This window comes from Hemitrygon akajei, chromosome 7, assembly GCF_048418815.1.
Source record: "Hemitrygon akajei chromosome 7, sHemAka1.3, whole genome shotgun sequence".
Classification (NCBI taxonomy): Eukaryota; Metazoa; Chordata; class Chondrichthyes; order Myliobatiformes; family Dasyatidae; genus Hemitrygon; species Hemitrygon akajei.
Window position 1 is genome coordinate 4,564,867 of NC_133130.1, and position 21,247 is coordinate 4,586,113.

At 44.9% G+C, this 21,247-nt stretch overlaps 1 protein-coding gene across 4 annotated transcripts in view; it reads right to left on the reverse strand.

Moving 5' to 3' along the window:
• Nucleotides 1-4,194: 4,194 nt before the first annotated feature.
• The window catches only part of fdft1 (farnesyl-diphosphate farnesyltransferase 1), a 29,696-nt gene continuing 12,643 nt past the window's right edge, over nucleotides 4,195-21,247 (reverse strand). For 2 of the 4 annotated variants that reach the window (XM_073050333.1, XM_073050330.1), the window contains exons 4-9: nucleotides 20,177-20,290; nucleotides 13,563-13,691; nucleotides 9,225-9,416; nucleotides 7,482-7,658; nucleotides 4,938-5,090; nucleotides 4,195-4,826 (exon numbers count right to left, since the gene is read on the reverse strand). In XM_073050333.1, coding sequence (XP_072906434.1) covers nucleotides 4,611-4,826; nucleotides 4,938-5,090; nucleotides 7,482-7,658; nucleotides 9,225-9,416; nucleotides 13,563-13,691; nucleotides 20,177-20,290 — 981 coding nt within the window. In that variant the 3' untranslated portion in view covers nucleotides 4,195-4,610. The remainder of the gene's footprint in view (nucleotides 4,827-4,937; nucleotides 5,091-7,481; nucleotides 7,659-9,224; nucleotides 9,417-13,562; nucleotides 13,692-20,176; nucleotides 20,291-21,247) is intronic. The other 2 variants (XM_073050334.1, XM_073050332.1) reach the window with 1 other exon arrangement.

Sequence of the window (21,247 nt, forward strand, 5' to 3'; positions counted from 1 at the left end):
GAGGTTGAGTGAACTTGGCCTTTTCTCCTTGGAGTGACAGAGGATGAGAGGTGACCTGACAGAGGTGTATAAGATGATGAGAGGTATTGATCGTGTGGATAATCAAAGGCTTTTTCCCAGGGCTTTAACAGCTAGCACAAGAGAACACAGTTTTAAGGTGGTTGGAAGTGGGTAGAGAGGAGATGTCAGGGTAAATTTTTTTACTCAGAGAGTGGTGAGTGCGTGGAATGGGCTGCCGGCGACGGAAATGATGGGGTCTTTTAAGAGACTCCTGGACAGGTACATTTGAGCTCAGAAAAATAGAGGGCTATGTGTATCCCTAGGTAATTTCTAAGGTAAGAACATGTTCGGCACAGCTTTGTGGACCAAAGGGCCTGTATTGTGCTGTAGGTTTACTGTGTTTCTAGCTTCCAATCCTATCTCACATCTGAGAATCAGAATCAGGTTTATTATCACCAGCATGTGACATGAATTTTGTTAACTTAGCAACAGCAGTTCAATGCACTACATAATAGAAAATAAAACCAAGATAGGTGGTTATGCTCCTTATATTACTCAGTGCATTGAATTTGTGACCCTTTTTGATTCTGCACTCCTAATGTACTGATTCTCATCTTGCTGTTTGCAATTCTGTCCAGTTCTTCCTGACAGTTAGACTGCACGTTAGCTTTGTTTTTTTACTATCCGTCCTATGCCGAATCCCTTCTCCCCGGTTCAGTTCTCCCACCCACTCTCACCCATCACATTTCCTGAACAGTCAAATCTAGTCCTTATAGTATGGGAGTTCCAGTCAAAATGTGGAAGTTAAAATTAGCTTCTGTAACAACCTTGCATTTCTCGCAACAGTTTGATCTTTCTACAAATTTGTTCCTCTAAATCCCTCTGATTGCTGGATGGTCTGTTATATAGCCCCATTAATATGGTTATTTTAAAAAAAAATTCTGAGTTCTACTCATAACGCCTCACTAGACAAGTTCTCTGGTCTGTCCTGACGGAGCACTGCTGTAACATTTTCCCCGACTGGTAACGCCAGCCCTCCTCTAATTTCTTCTGCTCTGTCACGTCTAAAACAACAAAACCCTGTAATATTGAGCTACCATTTCTGCCCCAGGGATGGCTGCAGTAATTCCAGATGTTGGTCCATGCCCTGAGCTCATCTACTTTTCCTTTGACACTTCTTGCATTGCAGTACACGCGGTTCAGGATACTGGTGGCTCCCTGCTCAACCTTTTGATTCCTGACTTTGAGGTCTTAACAATATCTGTCTCTCCAACCCTCTCCACCAACTGTTCCTGCACTCTGGTTCCCATCCCCCTGAAAATCTAGTTTAAACCCATCGTGCAGCATTAGCAAACCCTCCCACTAGGATATTAGTTCCCTTCCAGCTGCAGAGTCTGGAACTAGAAATGTCATGTTGAGAGGTAGGATTTTCAAACAGGGTGGTGGTTGTATGTAAAGATCTGCCAAAGGAAGATTGCAAGATGTTTCAGACATGGGAAAGGAGAAGAGTTTGAGGGATATGGACCTAATAAGGGTAGACAGCACAGTTGAAGTTGAGGTGGAATGAAAGGGCTCCTTTCTCACCTCAAATCTCTGCCACCTTGTGTTTGATAGCCCTACAGTGGGGGAAAAATATTCTGACAATTTATTCTGTCTTTGTTAAGGGAACCTTTCAATTCTGGCTTTAGGGAAATCAAGCCCAATCAGTCCAATCTCTCCCTCATATAGTCCTCTGTACCAGATAACATACTGGTGAGCCTCCTCTCCATTCTCTTCTGTACAATCACACACAGTGCTCCATGCCCCAAGATGAGTGTTCTGTGAAATCACAATGGAACATTGTGACTCAACTTCAGTTGTTCTGCAGTTTCCTTCATCATAATGAATGTCTCAGATTATAAGGAACATTCAGCTGTCTTCCCCACTCAGTTAGTGCAGCTATGTTTCTATGAAGGAGATAGGAATTTGGATATTCATACAAAGGCAGGGGTGATAGGTTGATCAAATGGAAAAAGGCTTCAGCTCAAGGTGCCACACTGAGGCTTGCCCTGTTTGCCAGTATTTGACCCAACACTTTCCAAATCCGATACCCAAGTAACTAACTTTTAAAAATATGTTAACACAAAATGCTGGAGGAACTCAGCAGGCCAGGCAGCATCTATAGAGAAAAGTACAGCCGATGTTTCAGGCCGAGACCCTGTTGCCTGGCTGCTGAGTTCCTCCAGCATTTCACGCGTGTGTGTTGCTTGGATTTCCAGCATCAGATGTTCTCATTTCAAAATAGTACTTTTTTGTTTTGGAGTTGCAGTCCAAAGTAACATTTATCATCCGAGTACATACACGTCACTACATAAACCCTGAGAGTTTTTACTCAGAAAACCCATACAATAGTAACTGTAAACAGGATCAATGAAAAAGCATAGAGCAGCTCATCAGTAAACAGCAAATATAAGTAAGGCAGAGGCAAGGAGCAGCCAGTTCAATGTTAAATTGGGAAGGCTTTGGCAAGATACTTCTTCATTTGTACAAAGTTCGAGCAGTAAAAAATGGCTCTGGGGCTGTGACGTGTTTGTTGTGTGAGATGGTCATATAAAAGTACAGCATATAGAGGCCCTTCAGCCCATCTTGTCCTTACCAAAGCATTTAAACTGCCTAATCCTATCAACCTGCACCAGGACCACAGTCCTCCATACCCCTACCAACCATGTACTTATTCAAATTTCGCTTAAGCATTAAAATCAAGTTCACATGCACCACTTGTGCTGGCAGCTCATTCCACACTCTCAGCCCTCTGAGCGAATAAGTTTCCCCTCAGGTTCCCCTTAAACTTTTCACCTTTCACCATTTACACTCTGGCTGAACACACTATTTGGCCGGCATTTCATTGATTCTGTTATAGTTACGATTCTATAGATTTGTTGAGTATGCCCAAAAGAAAATGAACCTCAAGGTTGTATATAGTAACATATATGTACTTTGAAAATAGAATTTACTTTGAACGTAACCCATTACCTCCAGCTGCAGTTCCACCCAACCTTTGGAAAAGGCCTGCTTGTATTTACCCTATCTACGCCTCTCAATTTTGTATACCTCTAACAAATTTCCTCTCAATCTTCTATGTTTTAAGGAATAAAGTCCCAATCTATTTAGTCTTTCCTTATCACCCAGGTCCTCCAGACCTGGCAACATCCTTGTAAGTTTTCTCTGTACTCTTTCAACCTTATTTACATCTTTCCTGTAGGTAGCTGACCAAAACTGCACACAATACTTCAAATTAGGCCTCACTATCATCATATACAACTTCAACATAACATCCCATCTCCCGTACTCAATACATCAATTTATGAAGCCCACTGTGCCAAAAGCTTTCTTTACAACACTTGACACCACTTTCAATAAACTATAGACCTGTATTCCCAGATCCTGTTGTTCTACCACATTCCTCAGTGCCCAACCATTCAATGTGTGAGACCTACCCTGGATGGTCTAACCGAAATTCAAAACCTTGCACTGGTCTGCACTGAATTTTATCTGCTATTTTTCCAGCTGATTCAGATCCTTCTGCAAGCTCTGATAGCCTTCCTTGCTGTCCACAACATCTCCAAAATTGGTGTCATCCACAATTTCGCTGATCCAGTTAACATTATAATCCAGATTATGGATATAGATGACAAACAATGTCAACAGATCCAGAGCCAATCCCTGCACCATACCACTAGTCAGAGGCCTCCAGTCAGAGAGGCATCCATCCACTACCACTCTCTGGCTTCTCCCACAAAGAATGTCTAGTCCAATTTATCACTTCATCTTGTATGCTAAGTGATTCAAATCAAGAGATAAAAGAAATACATTCAAGAAATAGAAAGTATAAATTGCAGATTAATAATATGAGAATTATTCCAGGAATGAAAGGGTTAACATGAGGCCTGTTTGCCAGTACTGGCTGGAGTTTAGAAGAACGGAGGCTGGGGCAAGGAACACTTGCTGAGGAGCCGTTAGATTCACCGGGGTTTTGGTTCCTGGTTCTCTTCCACAACTGACATTTCAATTCCCTCTCAGTATTGTGACATCAACTTCCGATTGGTGCTCATAAAATGCAGTTTAAATAGTTGTTTAAAAAAATGAGCCTTTCACAGTCCTGTACAGATGTCCATAAGTGGGGCCCAACTTGCAATAGGATAAAACAAAAGATAATTAGAGACAAACATGTAGACTTATTTATTAAATCATCTCAATCAGCAAATTAATACAGAAGGAAGTCACCCTGACTAATGACACTGCTAAAGCCAGTATCCTGGGCAGCAGTCACACAGCATCTCCTACAAGCCTCACAGACAAGACTCTCATGACACAGTCCCAGCAAGCAGGTTTTAAGGAAACAGTCCAAGGTCAAATTGTGACGATCTAAGCACCCGACCAAATGTTTGTATTGCCACCTCCCGCCCCTGTGCTGGGGTTTGGTGTACAGCAGTAACACTGGGCTGGATTTGTGCCAGACACTGAACTCTGGTCTGACGAGCTTGATCTCACAGATGTAAGCTAGCATAAATGATTCGGTTGGGAATCGCAGTTTGCTCCACACTCCAGTGTTGAAGCAGAAGTGAATAGCCTCACTGGCTTTGCCTGTACTCGCCTGAACTGTGGGTCAGACTCTGCCAGTACTGCCAGCTAACCGCCACCAGGAACATGGCCAGTGACAGGTAAATGGGTGACAGGTGACTTCGGGAGATCAGCTGCCCTTCAGTCTGACTCAGTGACTCCACCTTCATCACAATCTGCTGCGTTTCAGCTCCACACTTCCCGGCACCCGGAACCTTCCGTCTGATCTGGAAGAGAGAATGATCCTTTACCGACAGTAGCATGAATTGACCCGAGGCAGTTGACGCAGTAATCACGTTACGCAGAAGCTGAATAAGAGTATTGAGCGAAAGACTCACCACACAAGCGTACTGTTGGAACATCCCTTTGACAGCTCCAATGTTAGTGGCCCCCAGCATGAGCGTGACAGCCTGGCCTTTCCGAATCTTCACCACACCTCGGAAGACCTGAGGGTTGTTGTAGCAGGCAGCCAAAGTAGCAATGGCCATTACCTAAAGCAGAAAGACACAGCCTTAGCCAGGGAACGTGAACAGAGCCAGCGATCTCTCCCAGTGTATCAGCCAGGGAATGTGAATAGAGCCAGCGATCTCTCCCAGTGTATCAGCCAGGGAATGTGAATAGAGCCAGCGATCTCTCCCAGTGTATCAGCCAGGGAATGTGAATAGAGCCAGCGATCTCTCCCAGTGTATCAGCCAGGGAATGTGAACAGAGAACCAGCGATCTCTCCCAGTGTATCAGCATGGGAATGTGAATAGAGCCAGCGATCTCTCCCAGTGTATCAGCATGGGAATGTGAATACAGCCAGCGATCTCTCCCAGTGTATCAGCCAGGGAATGTGAATAGAGCCAGCGACCTCTCCCAGTGTATCAGCCAGGGAATGCGAATAGAGCCAGCGATCTCTCACAGTGTATCAGCCAGGGAATGTGAATAGAGCCAGCGATCTCTCCCAGTGTATCAGCCAGGGAATGTGAATAGAGCCAGCGATCTCTCCCAGTGTATCAGCCAGGGAATGTGAATAGAGCCAGCGATCTCTCACAGTGTATCAGCCAGGGAATGTGAATAGAGCCAGCGATCTCTCCCAGTGTATCAGCCAGGGAATGTGAACAGAAAGCCAGCGATCTCTCCCAGTGTATCAGCCAGGGAATGTGAATAGAGCCAGCGACCTCTCCCAGTGTATCAGCATGGGAATGTGAATAGAGCCAGCGATCTCTCCCAGTGTATCAGCCAGGGAATGTGAATAGAGCCAGCGATCTCTCCCAGTGTATCAGCCAGGGAATGTGAACAGAGAACCAGCGATCTCTCCCAGTGTATCAGCCAGGGAATGTGAACAGAGAACCAGCGACCTCTCCCAGTGTATCAGCATGGGAATGTGAATAGAGCCAGCGATCTCTCCCAGTGTATCAGCCAGGGAATGTGAATAGAGCCAGCGATCTCTCACAGTGTATCAGCCAGGGAATGTGAACAGAAAGCCAGCGATCTCTCCCAGTGTATCAGCCAGGGAATGTGAATAGAGCCAGCGACCTCTCCCAGTGTATCAGCATGGGTATGTGAACAGAGAACCAGCGATCTCTCCCAGTGTATCAGCCAGGGAATGTGAATAGAGCCAGCGATCTCTCCCAGTGTATCAGCCAGGGAATGTGAACAGAGAACCAGCGATCTCTCCCAGTGTATCAGCCAGGGAATGTGAATAGAGCCAGCGATCTCTCCCAGTGTACAAGCCAGGGAATGCGAATAGAGCCAGCGATCTCTCACAGTGTATCAGCCAGGGAATGTGAACAGAAAGCCAGCGATCTCTCCCAGTGTATCAGCCAGGGAATGTGAATAGAGCCAGCGATCTCTCCCAGTGTATCAGCATGGGAATGCGAATAGAGCCAGCGATCTCTCCCAGTGTATCAGCCAGGGAATGTGAACAGAGAACCAGCGATCTCTCCCAGTGTATCAGCATGGGAATGCGAATAGAGCCAGTGATCTCTCCCAGTGTATCAGCATGGGAATGCGAATAGAGCCAGCGATCTCTCCCAGTGTATCAGCCAGGGAATGTGAACAGAGAACCAGCGATCTCTCCCAGTGTATCAGCATGGGAATGTGAATAGAGCCAGCGATCTCTCCCAGTGTACCAGCCAGGGAATGCGAATAGAGCCAGCGATCTCTCACAGTGTATCAGCCAGGGAATGTGAATAGAGCCAGCGATCTCTTCCAGTGTATCAGCCAGGGAATGTGAACAGACAGCCAGCGATCTCTCCCAGTGTATCAGCCAGGGAATGTGAATAGAGCCAGCGACCTCTCCCAGTGTATCAGCCAGGGAATGTGAACGGAGAACCAGCGATCTCTCCCAGTGTATCAGCCTGGGAATGTGAACAGAGAACCAGCGATCTCTCCCAGTGTATCAGCATGGGAATGTGAATAGAGCCAGCGATCTCTCCCAGTGTATCAGCCAGGGAATGTGAATAGAGCCAGAGATCTCTCCCAGTGTATCAGCATGGGTATGTGAACAGAGAGCCAGTGATCTCTCCCAGTGTATCAGCCAGGGAATGTGAATAGAGCCAGTGATCTCTCCCAGTGTATCAGCCAGGGAATGTGAATAGAGCCAGTGATCTCTCCCAGTGTATCAGCCAGGGAATGTGAATAGAGCCAGTGATCTCTCCCAGTGTATCAGCATGGGTATGTGAACAGAGAGCCAGTGATCTCTCCCAGTGTATCAGCCAGGGAATGTGAATAGAGCCAGTGATCTCTCCCAGTGTATCAGCCAGGGAATGTGAATAGAGCCAGTGATCTCTCCCAGTGTATCAGCATGGGTATGTGAACAGAGAGCCAGTGATCTCTCCCAGTGTATCAGCATGGGTATGTGAACAGAGAGCCAGTGATCCCTCCCAGTGCATTACCTGTGGAATAGCACAGAAGTTGAATACACTCTGGTTGTGGAGGCGTGATAAGTACTTTATGACGTCTGGGACATGTTGCAGAGCGTTGGTTATCAGTTCATTCAGACACTGCAAAGCTGCCTGAACATTCGGGGGCTTGGTGAAGTCAGACAGCTTCTCTGCATACTTACTCCACACCTGAAACACAGACAACAGTGGGAGATGACTCACTGTTATACCACACAGAGACGCTGAACACTCTACGGCAGGACAGATTCACCTCGGATGCTCTGGTCTCTGGGCCACTAATTCTGAAAAGCAAACTCAACACTAATTGAAACGTGATGGTTTATACCCAGCCAGCTGGCAGGTGTTTAAGGCCACACAAGTTACCATTCATTCTTTTTACAAGGCAGATGGAAAGGGAGGCCGTGCTTCAGGGTTCAGATTTGCTTTACTTAATCAATTTATAGAGGTGCGGTGCTGAATGGGCCCTCCCCGCTCTTCAAGCTGCATCACCCAGCAACCCGACAACATCACGGAATGATTTACAATGACTAATTAACCTGCCAAGTACACCTTTGGACTGTGGGAGGAGACCGGGGCACCCTGAGAAAACCCACGCATTCCGCAAGGAGAATGTACAGAGAGTCATTGAAGAGGATACGGGATTGAACTTCGAACTACCACGTCCCGAACTGTAATAACGTCGCACTAACCCCTACACTACCGTGGCGCCTACTTTCCCTTGCCCTGAGTGAAGCCAGGAGCCAGTGTTCTATAGCAGACAGTGTCCTATCCAGAAGACAGAGACAATGAGGACAGATAATTATTGTGCAGACAGAGACCATGTTTGTACTGACCATGATGCTAATCCAACTAACGCCATCTGCCTACATCCCTATATGCCGGCACTGCTATCCGTTTCCACCATCTGGGCAGCTCCTTTCAGGCACCTAGCACACTGTCAACCCTGCAAATGCCTCTCAGCCTCTAACGCTCCAGAGAAGAAAACCCATTTGTCCAACCTCTCCTTATAGCTTATTCCTTCTAATCCAGGCAGCACCACACTGCACGCCGGTCACTTCTCCGCCTGCTGGGTGTGATCTTTAATTACTTCTATCATCGTTCTCAGGTTTACTGCAAATGCCCACAAGAAAATTAATCTCAGGCTGTACATGGTGACATACATGTACTTTGATAATAAATTTACTTTGAACCTCTTCTGCGCCCCCTCTGAAGCCCCCACACTCTGCCTGTGATAGTGACCAGAAATGCAAACAATACTCCAAACATGGCCTCAAAGTTGAAAACAGCTGTAACATTTCATTCCCATATGCAATGCCTGAAGCAGTGCCAGCCAGCTGTACACCTTTACAGGGAGGTCAGGGAGCTGTGGGCCAGGCTCTCTACATCAATGCTCCAAAAGGCCCTGCTACTTACTGTGCTTTCCTCTTCCAGTCGACTTCCCAAAATAACACGGAGTATAAACTGTCACAGAATCAGTCATATAATGTGGAATAGGCCATTTGGCCCAACTGCTTCATTCTGACCAAAACATCCCCAGCGAAGTGCAGCGTGCAGGAATTGTGCAGACATTTACAAAAAAGGCTGAGTCCTGAACCTATTATCATGTTGGAACTCGGGGATCAGCAGAACACGTGGCAAAGCTGTCATCACCCCTAATCTCCTGCCCAGAGCAAGTCTCACCTCTCCTGGCCACCACTGAACACACCTCATCTCCCTGTGCAGAGCCAGGCTCACCTCCTGAGGCCAAAACTCTCGACCCTCCTGCTGGTCTTCCAGGTAGTCCCGAATAATGTTCGTTTTTTGCAGGAAGAGGCCCATGGAATTGGCCAGATCTGTGTCCTCCCCGACAACAGGATCCTCCAGTTCAGAAGCAGCAAATAACCGGGAGAGGCCAATGCCCACAAGGCCAGCGACGTAGTGGCAGTACTATGAACAGAAGAGAGCATTAGAGCGATCCCATTCTCATGTCCCAGAAATGCTCATGCCTCTCGGGGACACTCGCTACACACACACACTCCTCGGAGACACTCACTGCCCACACTTACACCACTTGGGGAAATGCACTCACGCCCCTCAGGGAGACGCTCGCTGCCCCAGCGGAGTATCTAAGGTATAACACGTGCCCTGGGCGCCACTGAACAGTTTCTATTAAAGTCAGACAAGCCATCCTCGGATAGTGAAAAAAGAATTTTCTTCAAATGTATGATCTGTCTTTGATTATCATGGGTGAGAAGCACTAGGATGGCCTTATTTCAGAGCATTGTGTAAAAAGACCATGAAACGATTCTTCACGAAGAAAGAAAGTGGAGCTGAAGGACAGAAGAGACAAAAGTTGGAGGCAGAGGAAGCCAAGAAGTCAAGCAAGTTCTTCATGACCTTCTTTGAAAAGCCTGGAACAAGTAGTTTGACACGTTCCATGGAGTCACCTGCACTTGCTACAAGTTTGTTAGAATCCTAAGGTGGATCAAGTACAAATGTGTCACAAGCCGAGGAGGAAGTCAAGTTAGATAACTCCAAGTATGACGAGATTAAGAGTGAGGCTGCCACAGAGAACGTGGACTTGACAGGAGGGGAAGATGATGGTGGTGGTGGTGGTGATGTTGAATTTGTTGATGAGATTTTACCTGACGAGATTGAACCTGACACTGAACCTAGTGAACTGGATGGTGTCAAAGAGCCTCAAACCGTCATACCAGAGTGATTGAACAGCATGACATTGGACTCCTGAAGTTCAACAAGGATACTGGAAAAGCAATTCTGCCTGACGCGTTGAGAACAGAAATAATAAAGCTGGGTTCAAAGCATTTCCATAACTGCTGAGTGTAGAAAAAGAAACTGAAAAAAACTGACTTTGATCATATCATAGACCGGGGTGGCCAAACTTACTTAATGCAAGAGCCACATACGATTAATTTCAGATGTTTGAGAGCCACAAGACATGGACAAAATTTACATACACATTTTTATTGTTCCACATTTTGTTACAAAAATGTTATATAAATGTTAAGAAATATATGTACACAATAATATTTATTCATGCATGTAGTTTTTTTAAACTGTTAATTTGTATTAGTTTCAGTAATCATAATGTACATATTATATACCAAATGTTTTTAGAATCTTGACTGATGATTGTTTTAACTATATTGAGTGCATTTAATACAGTAATAAACTACAGGAACATCTAAGAAAAATATGCATTTCAGTAACATAAGGCTAGACAGCCAAAAATAGAAAGAAAAAGGAAAAAACAGATATTTTTAATGATGTTTATTTGTCTAAGTAAATATGTGGTCAAAACATGGAGGAAAATATGTAAAAAAAAAGCAAACCAATAAAATTAGACCTATTTGGACATGGACAGGAAAGGAATGGAAGGTTATGGGCTGAGTGCGGGCCAGTGGGACTAGGTGAGAGTAAGCGTTCAGCATGGACTAGAAGGGCTGAGATGGCCTGTTTCCGTGCTGTAATTGTTATATGGTTATATTTGAATCAGATACCACCTTACAAAATTACAGTCTTATCATAATATTTTTATGACATAAACAGACAATGCTACAATTATCAGGCTATTAAAGCCAATATTTACTGCCAGTAGAGGTCTTGGTGGTCTCCATCTTGGCTGTGAGTCGTTGAAAATCCGGCTGATATGTTGTCAAGGCTGTACGAATTAGCTCTGTCGGGTGTTGATTTGTAAGGATTGCATGATGCTTCAACTTGACAAACTTCAACACAGAGTACAGTGATTCACAGCAGTATGTTGTGCTGAAAATCGAGATGAGTCACACACTAGTTTTCTTCAGTTCAGGATATTTTATTTCTGAAATTTGTTTCCAGAACTCAATTGTAGACTGGGATTTATGGATCACCTTTAGACCAAGGTCCTCCTGTAATTCCATTAGTTCTATTTCCACAGCAGATGATTATGTAACCAGAGGTTCGAGAATTGGACAAACATCATTGACCACATCAACCATGAATGGATTTACAAGAAAGGCAAAGCAGGGCTTCAACTTCTGCAAGTCATCAAACCTGGCTAGGAAATTATCAAGCTGTCCTTGTAACTTATCTTTGTATTCTTCCAGTTTCACAGTTACATCAGAGGAAACAAACGAATAAATACCGCCAGTTGTGGGTTGTCTTAATTGTCTGTAGGTTTATCAAGAGTTAAACTGATTGCAAGGGAATTCTTTACATCATTTTGCCTGCAACATCAGCACTGATCTGGGAGATACGCCTTTCTGTAGTGTGGCGTGAAACTGGTGTTTGTGCCACAAAAGTCGGTGAAGTTTTGTGTTATTTGGATCAAACACTGCAACAACTTCAGCTATATTCTTCTTAAATTCACCATCAGAATATGGGCGTTTAGCATGAGCAATATTCCATGACATAACAAAACTAGCTTCAGTCGTATCAGCTTCCTTACTGAATGTTGTCAACAGTGTCTGCTGGCTATTTAGAGATGATTTTAACACAATTAATTTGTTTTTCTGTAATTCAGATTTACGTGGATAATCAGCCGAAAAGTTTTTGTGATTTGTTTCATAGTGGCGTTTCAAATTACTGGCTTTGTAATGACTGAGTGACACATCACAGATAAGACACAAAGGTTTACCTCCTTTAACGGTGAATGTAAAATCTTCCTTCCACTGTGGCTTAAAATGTCTGTTTTCATCTTCATATTTTCGTTTCTTACAATCTGATGACGCCATCTTCCTTCACAAAATTTTCACAGACACTTGTAAACAAAACTTGTATTGGCAGTGTACCAATTAGGTCTGCACAATTCAGTGTCCTGTGTTACACTGCGTTAACGTACATGACGTGAGTGAGGTCGGGCCTAGACTCACTAACACTTTGAGCGCCAAACGACATAGATCTACGTCATGTATTTTGAAACTCACGCCTCTGACTTCAAGCTGTCTTCAGTGCCACGAAGCGATTCTCACAACCTTGAGCGAGGGAATTAAGTCTCAAGGGATTTCCCGAGGTTCTAATTATCACCAAAATGCTTTCCCATTCATTTCTACGCAATGGCAGCACGTGGTTAAAAAGGTCAACCAACATATTTCCACGAGCCGCACATTGAATGCCAAAGAGCCGTGGTTTGGCCACCCCTGTCATAGACCAATTTGTATCAGTGAAAGCAAGGAAGGTGCAGTTATAACTTTCAAGTAGTGCCATAATTTGTTAATTAAAAGATTAACGAGCTTGACTTGTATTTTTAAGCTGATATTATAGTAAAGTTATCTAAAAGATGGGTGTCAAATGTTTGAACAGGGGCGCAATTTCAGTGCTTGTTACAGGTGCTATTTTCTGTAGATACACCCCTGCGCTGCCCACACTTACACGCCTCAGGGAGACACACTCACACCCCTCGGGGAGACACTCACATCCTCAGGGAGACTCGCTGCCCACACTTACACGCCTCAGGGAGGTGCACTCACACCTCTTGGGGAGACACACTCACACCCCTTGGGGAGATTCACTGCCCACACTCACATCCCTCAGGGAGACACTTGCACCCCTCAGAGACCCCATTGGGCACATTCCCTCAGTACAGGCAGAGGCAGCATCACACCATCACTACGGCAGAAGGCTCTGGCCCTTGAGTCTACTCTGTCCCTATAGAAAACGGAATCTAGTTGGGAATCTAGGTCATCCCAACACTGTCCGCTTGCATCAAACCGTAAGAATGGAAGGCGCCGGGGCAGAACTAGGCCATTCAGCTGATCCAGTCTGCTCCGTCAAATCTGTCATGGCTGATTTATTATCCTTTCCAACCTCATTCTCCTGCCTTCTCCCTGTAACCTGTGATGCTGTGACGAATCATGAACCCATCGGCCTCTGCGTTAATTATCCCTAATGAGATTGAAAATCCTTTCAAGTACGTATCCATCTCCTTCCCAATCACTGATATCAGCTCACCTCCAGTGTCACCTGGACCCCAGACCCTCAACACGTCAGAGTGTTTTCCTCACCTGTCTCTGGGTTGTTTCACTACCAAATTCCCTTCAATCCCGATCACCAACCCGAATGGGGAAATACAGAACACAGCTCACTCATCCTTACCGTGTCCCATTCCTTAATCGACTCCACTCTTCTCTGCAAGAATTCCGCCATTCCCAATCCCATCCTGTGGCAAATATTAGCGATCACATCCTGGTAAACCTTGGCCAGGGAACGGAACTCCAGTGAAATCTGGCTCGGGGAGAGAGAAAAATCAGACAGGCCATATGGCAAAGAGACTCTGTGTGGGTGACCCTTGCTCAGAGAGTCACCTCCCAGGCAACATCCTTGTGAAACCCTCTGCAAAGCCTCAACTTCATTCCTACAATAGAGTGACGGGAACTGTACACAGTACTCCAAAGCTGTCTGCAAATGATTCATAGAGTACAGCACAAGTCACAGACTCTCATACTCAAAGCCCTGAGCTATGAGGGCAAGGCACCGTACACGTTGTTCACTAACCACCGTCAGGCAGCTGTGCATCAACACCTTAACCCTCCGCACGGTACATCAATGCTCCTGGTGTCATTATTCATCTGTTAGAGCTGAGTTTAAGCAGTAAGAATGGCTCCAGGGTCTGTGTCGTGTAGAGTCAGAATAGTGAGAATGGCTTCTGCACAAGGACTGCCAAGTCCCTTTGCATCTCTGCATTTTGAATTCTCTCCCCATCTAAATAATTGTCTGCCTGTTTATTTCTTCCACCAAAGTGCATGACCGTACACTTTCCAACATTGTATTTCATTTCCCACTTCTTTGCCCATTCCCCTAAACTATCTCAGTTTCCCTGCAGGCCATCTGTTTCCTCAACACTACCCGCTCCTCCTCCTATCATCGGCAAATTTAGCTACAAATCAATCCCACAGTCCAAATCATTGACATACATGGTAGAAAACAGCAGTCCCAACACCAACCCCTGTGGAACTCCACTGGAAACCAGCAGCCAGCCAGAAGAGGATCCGTTTATTCTCACTGTTTTCTGCCAATGCTCTACCCATGCGAGTAACTCCCCTGTAATTCCATCGGATCTTATCTTGCTAAACAGCCTCATATGCAGCACCTTGTCAAAGGCCTTCTGAAAATCCAAGTACAATGGAATGTGGGAAATGTGGGAATTCTGGGAGACATCTGCCTTCCAAATAATATCATCTGCACCAGGTGCACTGAGATGCAGCTCCTCAGAGAACGTGTTAAAAAAAACTAGGGCTGCAGTTCGATGATCTTCAGCTCATATGGGAAACTGTGGAGATGATAGATTGCAGTTACAGGGAGGTAGTAACCCCTAAATTACAGAAGGCAGGGTGACTATCAGGAGAGGGAAGGGAATTGGACTGCTGGTATAGAGTATCCCTCAGCCATTCCTCTCAATAATAAGTGTACTGTATGACCTAGCAGAGGGAGCCACAGCGACCATGCTTGGTTTGGTGCTGTGTCTCAGAAGGGAAGGGGGAAGAAGAGGACTGTAGTGTTGATCAGTGATTCCATAATTACAGGAGTAGACATGAAGTTCTGTGGACGCGATAGAGATAACCAGATGGCATGTTGCCTCCCAGTTGGCACAGGCAGGGATGTCTTGGGTCCACGACATCTTAAAGGGCGAGGGAGAGTAGCCAGAAGTCTTGGTACATATGGGCACCAATGACATAGATAGGAAAAGGGAGGAGGTCCTGAGGAGAGAACAGAGAGAACTAGGTAAATGCTGAAAAGTAGTAATCTCTGGATTGCTGCCTGTGCCACGTGCCAGTGAGGGTAAGAATAGGATGATTTGGCAGGTGAATATGTGGCTGAGGAACTGGTGCAGGGGGCAGGGGTTCAGATTAGTGGATCATTGGGATCTCTTCTGAAGAAGGTATGACCTGTACGAAAGGACCAGGTTACATCTGAACCAGAGGGGGCCAATATCCTTTTAGGCAGGTTTACCAGAACTTTTGGGAAGGGTTTAAACTAATTTGGTAAGGGGGTGGGAAACTGAGTGATGGGGGTAAGGATGGAGCTGTTGGTTTACAAGCAGAAACTATGTGTAGTGAGACTGTCAGGAAGGACAGGCAGATCACTGGGCAAAATTGCAGTTCAAGAAATGAGTTGCAGTGTAACATGGCGGGGGGGGGGGAAATCAAAAACAGTGACAAATACAGGACCAAGGGGTTATATTTGAGTGCACACAGTATATGCAATAAAATAGATGAACCTCTTGTTGTGAAGTTAGAGATTGGCAGGTATGACGATGTGGGCATCACTGAGTAATGGCTGAAAGATTATAGTTGGGAGCTTCATGTCCAAGGATACACATCGTATCGAAAGGACAGGCAGGTAGGCAGAGGGGGTGGGGTGACTCTGTAAAAAGAGAAAAAAGTCATCAGAAAGAGATAACATAGATCGGAAGATGTAGACAAAACACAAAACGCTGGAGGAACTTAGCAAGCCAGGCAGCATCTATGGAAAAGAGTACAGTCGACATTTCAGGCTGAGACCCTTCAGTGGGACTGGAGAAAAAAGCTGAGGACTAGAGTTAAAAGGTGGGGGCAGGGGAGGGGAGGGAGAAACACAAGGTGATAGGTGAAACCAGGAGGGGAGGGGTGAAGTAAAGAGCTGGGAAGTCGATTGGTGAAAGAGATACAGTGCTGAAGGAGAATCTGACAGGAGAGGACAGATGGTCATGGAAGAAAGAAAAGGGGGAGGAACACCAGAGGAAGGTGATGGGCAGGTAAGGAGATAAGGTGAGAGAGGGAAAGGGGGATGGGAAATGTTGAAGGGGGAGTGCATTACCAGTAGTTTGAGAAATCAATGTTTATGCCATCAGGTTGGAACCTACCCAGACGGAATACAAGATGTTGCTCCTCCAACCCGAGTGTGGCCTCATCACGACAGTGGAGCAGGTCATGGATTGACATATCAGAATGGGAATGGGAAGTAGAATTAAAATGAGTAGCCACTGGGAGATCCCATGGACAGAATGTAGATGCTCGGTGAAGTGGTCTCCCAATCCACATTGGGTCTCACCTATATACAGGAGGCCACACCGGGAGCACCGGACACAGTAAATGACCCCAACAGACTCACAGGTGAAGCGTCGTCTCACCCGGAAGGACTGTTTGGAACCCTGAATGGTAGTGAGGGAGGTGGTGTAGGGGCAGGTGGAGCACTTGTTCTGTTTGCATAGATAAAGATCAGTGGGGAGAGATGAATGGACGAGCAGAAAGTGGGGAATGGGGAAGGGAAAGGTGTGCTTGCATTTCCAGCACCTGCAGACTTTCTCTTGCTTGTGACTGGAAGATGTTATGCAGGATGTGAACTACAAATTACAACAGGAGTCAAAAAAGGCATGTCAAAAGGGCAATGTTACAACAGTCATGGGGGATTTCAGGTTGGTGCTGGATACCAACAGAGTTTGTACAGTATCTGCAAGATGGCTTTTTAGAGCAGCTTGTGGTTGAGCCCACTAGGGGATCAACTATTCTGGATTGTGTTTTGTGCAATGAACTGGAATTGTTTAGGGAGCTGAATTGGAAACCTTTTGAGACAACCAGCAGGATAGATAAAGGAGAGTCAGTAGATGCCATGTACTTGGATTTTCAGAAGACCTTTAACAAGCTACCGCACATGAGGCGTTTAAGAGCTCATGGTCTTACAGGACAGACACTAGCATGGATAGAGTATTGGCTGATTGGCAGCAGGCAAAGAGTGGGAATAAAGGGAGCCTTTTCTGATTGGCTGCCAATGACTAGTGGCATTCCGTAGGGATCAGTGTTGGGACAGTTTCTTTATGAAGTGTATATCAATGATATGGTTGATGGAATTGATGGCTTTGCGACCAAGTTTACAGGTGATATGAAGATAGGTGGAAGGGCAGGCAGTATTGAGGAGTCAGGAAGGCTGCAGAAGTACTTGAACAGATTAGGAGAATGGGTAAAGAAGTGGAAGATGTAATACAGTGTTGTGAAGTGTACGGTCATGCACTTTCGGTGTAAAAAATGAAAGCATAGACTGTTTTCTAAACAGGGAGAAAATTTAAAAATCCAAGGTGCAAAAGGATTTGTAAGTCCCTCTGCAGGATTCCCTGAAGGTTAATTTGCAGGTTAAGTCAGTGGTGAGGAAGGCAAATGAAAAGTTAACTTTCATTTTGCAAAGACCAGAATACAAAAGCAAGAATGTAACACTGAGACCTTCTGAGGAACTGGCGAGGCCTCACTTGGAGCATTATGAGCAGATCTGGGACCCATATTTAAGATGTGCTGACATTGGAGAAGGTTCAGAGGAGCTTCATGAAAATGGTTCTATGAATAAAAGGCTTATCATATGAGTAGTGATTGATGACTCTGGGCCTGTACTCACTAAGAATTGCGGGGTGTGGAGATCTCATTGAAACCTATTGAATACTGAGGCCGGGGTACAGTGAATGTGGAGAGGATGCTTCCTATAGTGGGGGTGTCTAGGACTAGAGGGCACTCTCAGAATGGAGGGACATCCATTTGCAGCAGAGATGAGGAGGAATTTCTTTAGCCAGAGGATGGTGAATCTGTGGAATCCGATACCACAGGCGGCTGTGGAGGCCAAGTGATTGGGTGTGTTTCAGGTGAAGGTTCCTAATTAGTCGGGGCATGAAAGCATATGAATGGGATAGAGAAGTAAATAGATCAGCCATGATGAAATAGGAGAGGACACTTGATGGGCCGAATAGCCTAATTATAAGATATAGGAGCAGTATTAGGGCATTTGGCCCGTTAAGTTCCATCATTGGTTGGGAAACTGTTGGAGTCGATTATTAAAGATGAGAGCTCAGGGTACTTGGAGGCACATGATAAATAGGCCGTAGTCAACATGGTTTCCTCAAGGGAAAATCTTGCCTGACCTATCTATCTGTTGGAATTCTTTTAAGAAATAACAAGTGAGATAGACAAAGGAAAATTGGTTAATGTTGTGTACTGGAATTTCAGAAGGCCTTTGATAAGGTGCCACACCTTGTTTTTTTTCAGAAAGAGTGGTAAATCTGCAGAATTCTTTGCCACAGACAGCTGTTGAGACCAAGGCTTCATGTACATTTAAGGCAGAGGTTGATAAGATTCTTGATTGGTCAGGGCATGAAGGGATACGGGGAGAAGCAGGAGATTAGGGCTGAGGGGAAAATTGGATTGGCCATGATAAAATAGTAGAGCAGACTCGATGGGCCAAATGGCCTAATTTGTTCCTATATCTTATGGTCTTTATAAAGTCTCAACATTACATCCTTGCTTTTGTGTTCTAGTCCTCTTGAAATGAATGCTAAAGTTGCATTTTCCTTCCCCACCAAAGACTTAACCTGCAAATTAATCTTTAGGAAATCCTGCACAAGAAATCCCAAGTCTCTTTGCCACAGATTTTTGTATTTTCACTCCATTTAGAAAAAATCTACGCCTATATTTCTTCTACCAAAATGCACGATCATACGCTTCCCATTTGCCACTTCTTGCCCATTCTCTTAATCTGTCTAAATCCTTCTGTAGCCTCTCTACTTCCTCAAAACTTCCTGCCCCTCCCCCATCTTCATATCATCTGCAAACTATGTAACAAAGCCATCAATTCCGTCATCCAAACCATTAACCCCTGTGGAACCGGCAGACAGCCAGAAAACACTCCCCTTATGTCCACTCTGCCTCCAGCCGATCAGCTAGTGCTCTATCCATACTAGAATCTGCCCTGTGATACCATGGGGTCATAATCTGTTAAACAGGATGATGTGTGACACCTTCAGAAGGCCTTCTGAAAATTCAACCGAATCTCCTTTGTCAGCCCTGCTTGTTACTTCTTCAAAGAATTCCAACAGATTGGTCAGGCAAGATTTTCTCGAGGAAACCATGCTGACTACAGCTTATTTTATCACAGAGAAATTTTGCAGATGCTGGAAATCCAAGCAACACACACAAAATGCTGTTAGCCTATTTTATCATGTGCCTCCAAGCACCTCGAGACCTCATGCTTAATAATCGACTCCAACATCCTCCCAACCACTGAAGTCAAACTCACTAGCCAGTAATTTCCTTTCTTCTGCCTCTTCCCCCTGTTGAACAGCGGAGGGACATTTGCAATTTTCCAGTCTTCCAGAACTATTTCAGAATCCAGTGATTCTTGGAAGATCATTACTAATGCCTCCACAATCTCTTCAGCCACCACTTTCAGAACCCTGAGGTGTACATCATCTGGTTCAGGTGACTTACCTACCTTCAGAACTTCCAGTTTCCCAAGAACCTTCTCCTTAGAAATGGCAACTTCACACACTTCATGATCCCAGACACTTGGAATTTCCACCATACTGCAAAATGTCTTCCACAGTGAATCTGATGTAAAATACTTATCAGTTTTTTTGCCATTTCCTTGAGCCCCATTACTAACTTTCCTGCATCGTTTTCCAGTGGTGTGATATCTACTCACGCCTCTCTTTTACGCTTTATGTATCTGAATAAACTTTTGGAATCCTCTTTAATATTATTGGCTAGCTTACTTTACCTTCTTAATGACTTTTTAGTTGCCTTCTGTCGGTTTTTAAAAGCTTCCCAATAGTCTAGTTTCCCCACTAATTTTTGCTCTATTATATGCCCTCTCTTTGGCTTTTATTTTGTCTTTGACATATTTTGTTAGCCACGATTGTGTCATCTTTCCTTTAGAATACTTCTTCCTCTTTGGGATGTATATATACTGTGCCTTACCAATTGCTTCCAGAAATTCCAGCCATTGCTGCTCTGCCATCTTCCTGCCAGTGTTCGTTCCCAATCATTCCTGGCCAACTCCTCTCTGATGCCTCTGTAATTCCCTTTATTCTGCTGTAATATTGATACATCTGACTTTAGCTTCTCCTTCTCCAGTTTCAGGGTGAATTCTATCGTATTATGATCAATTGCCCCAAATAGTTCTTTTACCTTAAACTCTCAAATCAAATCTGGTTCATTGGACAACACCCAATCCAGAATAGCTGATCTCCTAGTGGACTCAACCACGAGTTGCTCTCAAGAGCCATCTTGTAGGCATTCTAGAAATTTCCCCTCTTGGGATCCGGCACTAACCTGATCTTTCCAGTCTACCTGGATATTGAAATCCCCCATGACTGTTAGAAAATGCATGCCAAAAGGGCAATGTTACATCTCCCACTGTAATTTGTCAGCCATATCCTTACTACTACTTGGGGGGGTCTGTATACAACTCCCATCAAAGTCTTTTTTCCCTTCCAGTTTCTTAGCTCTACCCGCAATGACTCAACACCTTCCAACCCTTTAGTCACCTCTGCCTATTAATTTGATCTCATCTTTTTAACCAAAAGAGCCACACCACCCCTCTACCTAACTGCCTGTCCTCTCAATATAATGTGTATCCTTGGACATTAAGCTCCCAGCTATAATTCTGCTCCAATATTTGATGGTATTATGTACAATTCAACCCCAATATCTGATGGTATTATGTACAATTCAACCCCAATATCTGATATTATGTACAATTCTATCCCAATATCTTATGGTATTATGTTCCTGGACTGTATACTCTCCAGTTACACTTCACCTCCCAAAGTGCAACACTCCACACGTATGTGAATTAATTTCTGTTGGTTATTTCTCTAGCTTTCTTAAGGTTCTTATAGCCGGGGGGTGGGGGGGGGGGGGGGTAAGACGATAACCATTTAAATGGACCCAATGGTGTGTGTCTCAAATTGTCTGTCTACCAAATCCAGCTCTTGGCCTTCACACCTGGTTTAGTAACTAACCCCTTCTATTGACAGTACAAGGGGC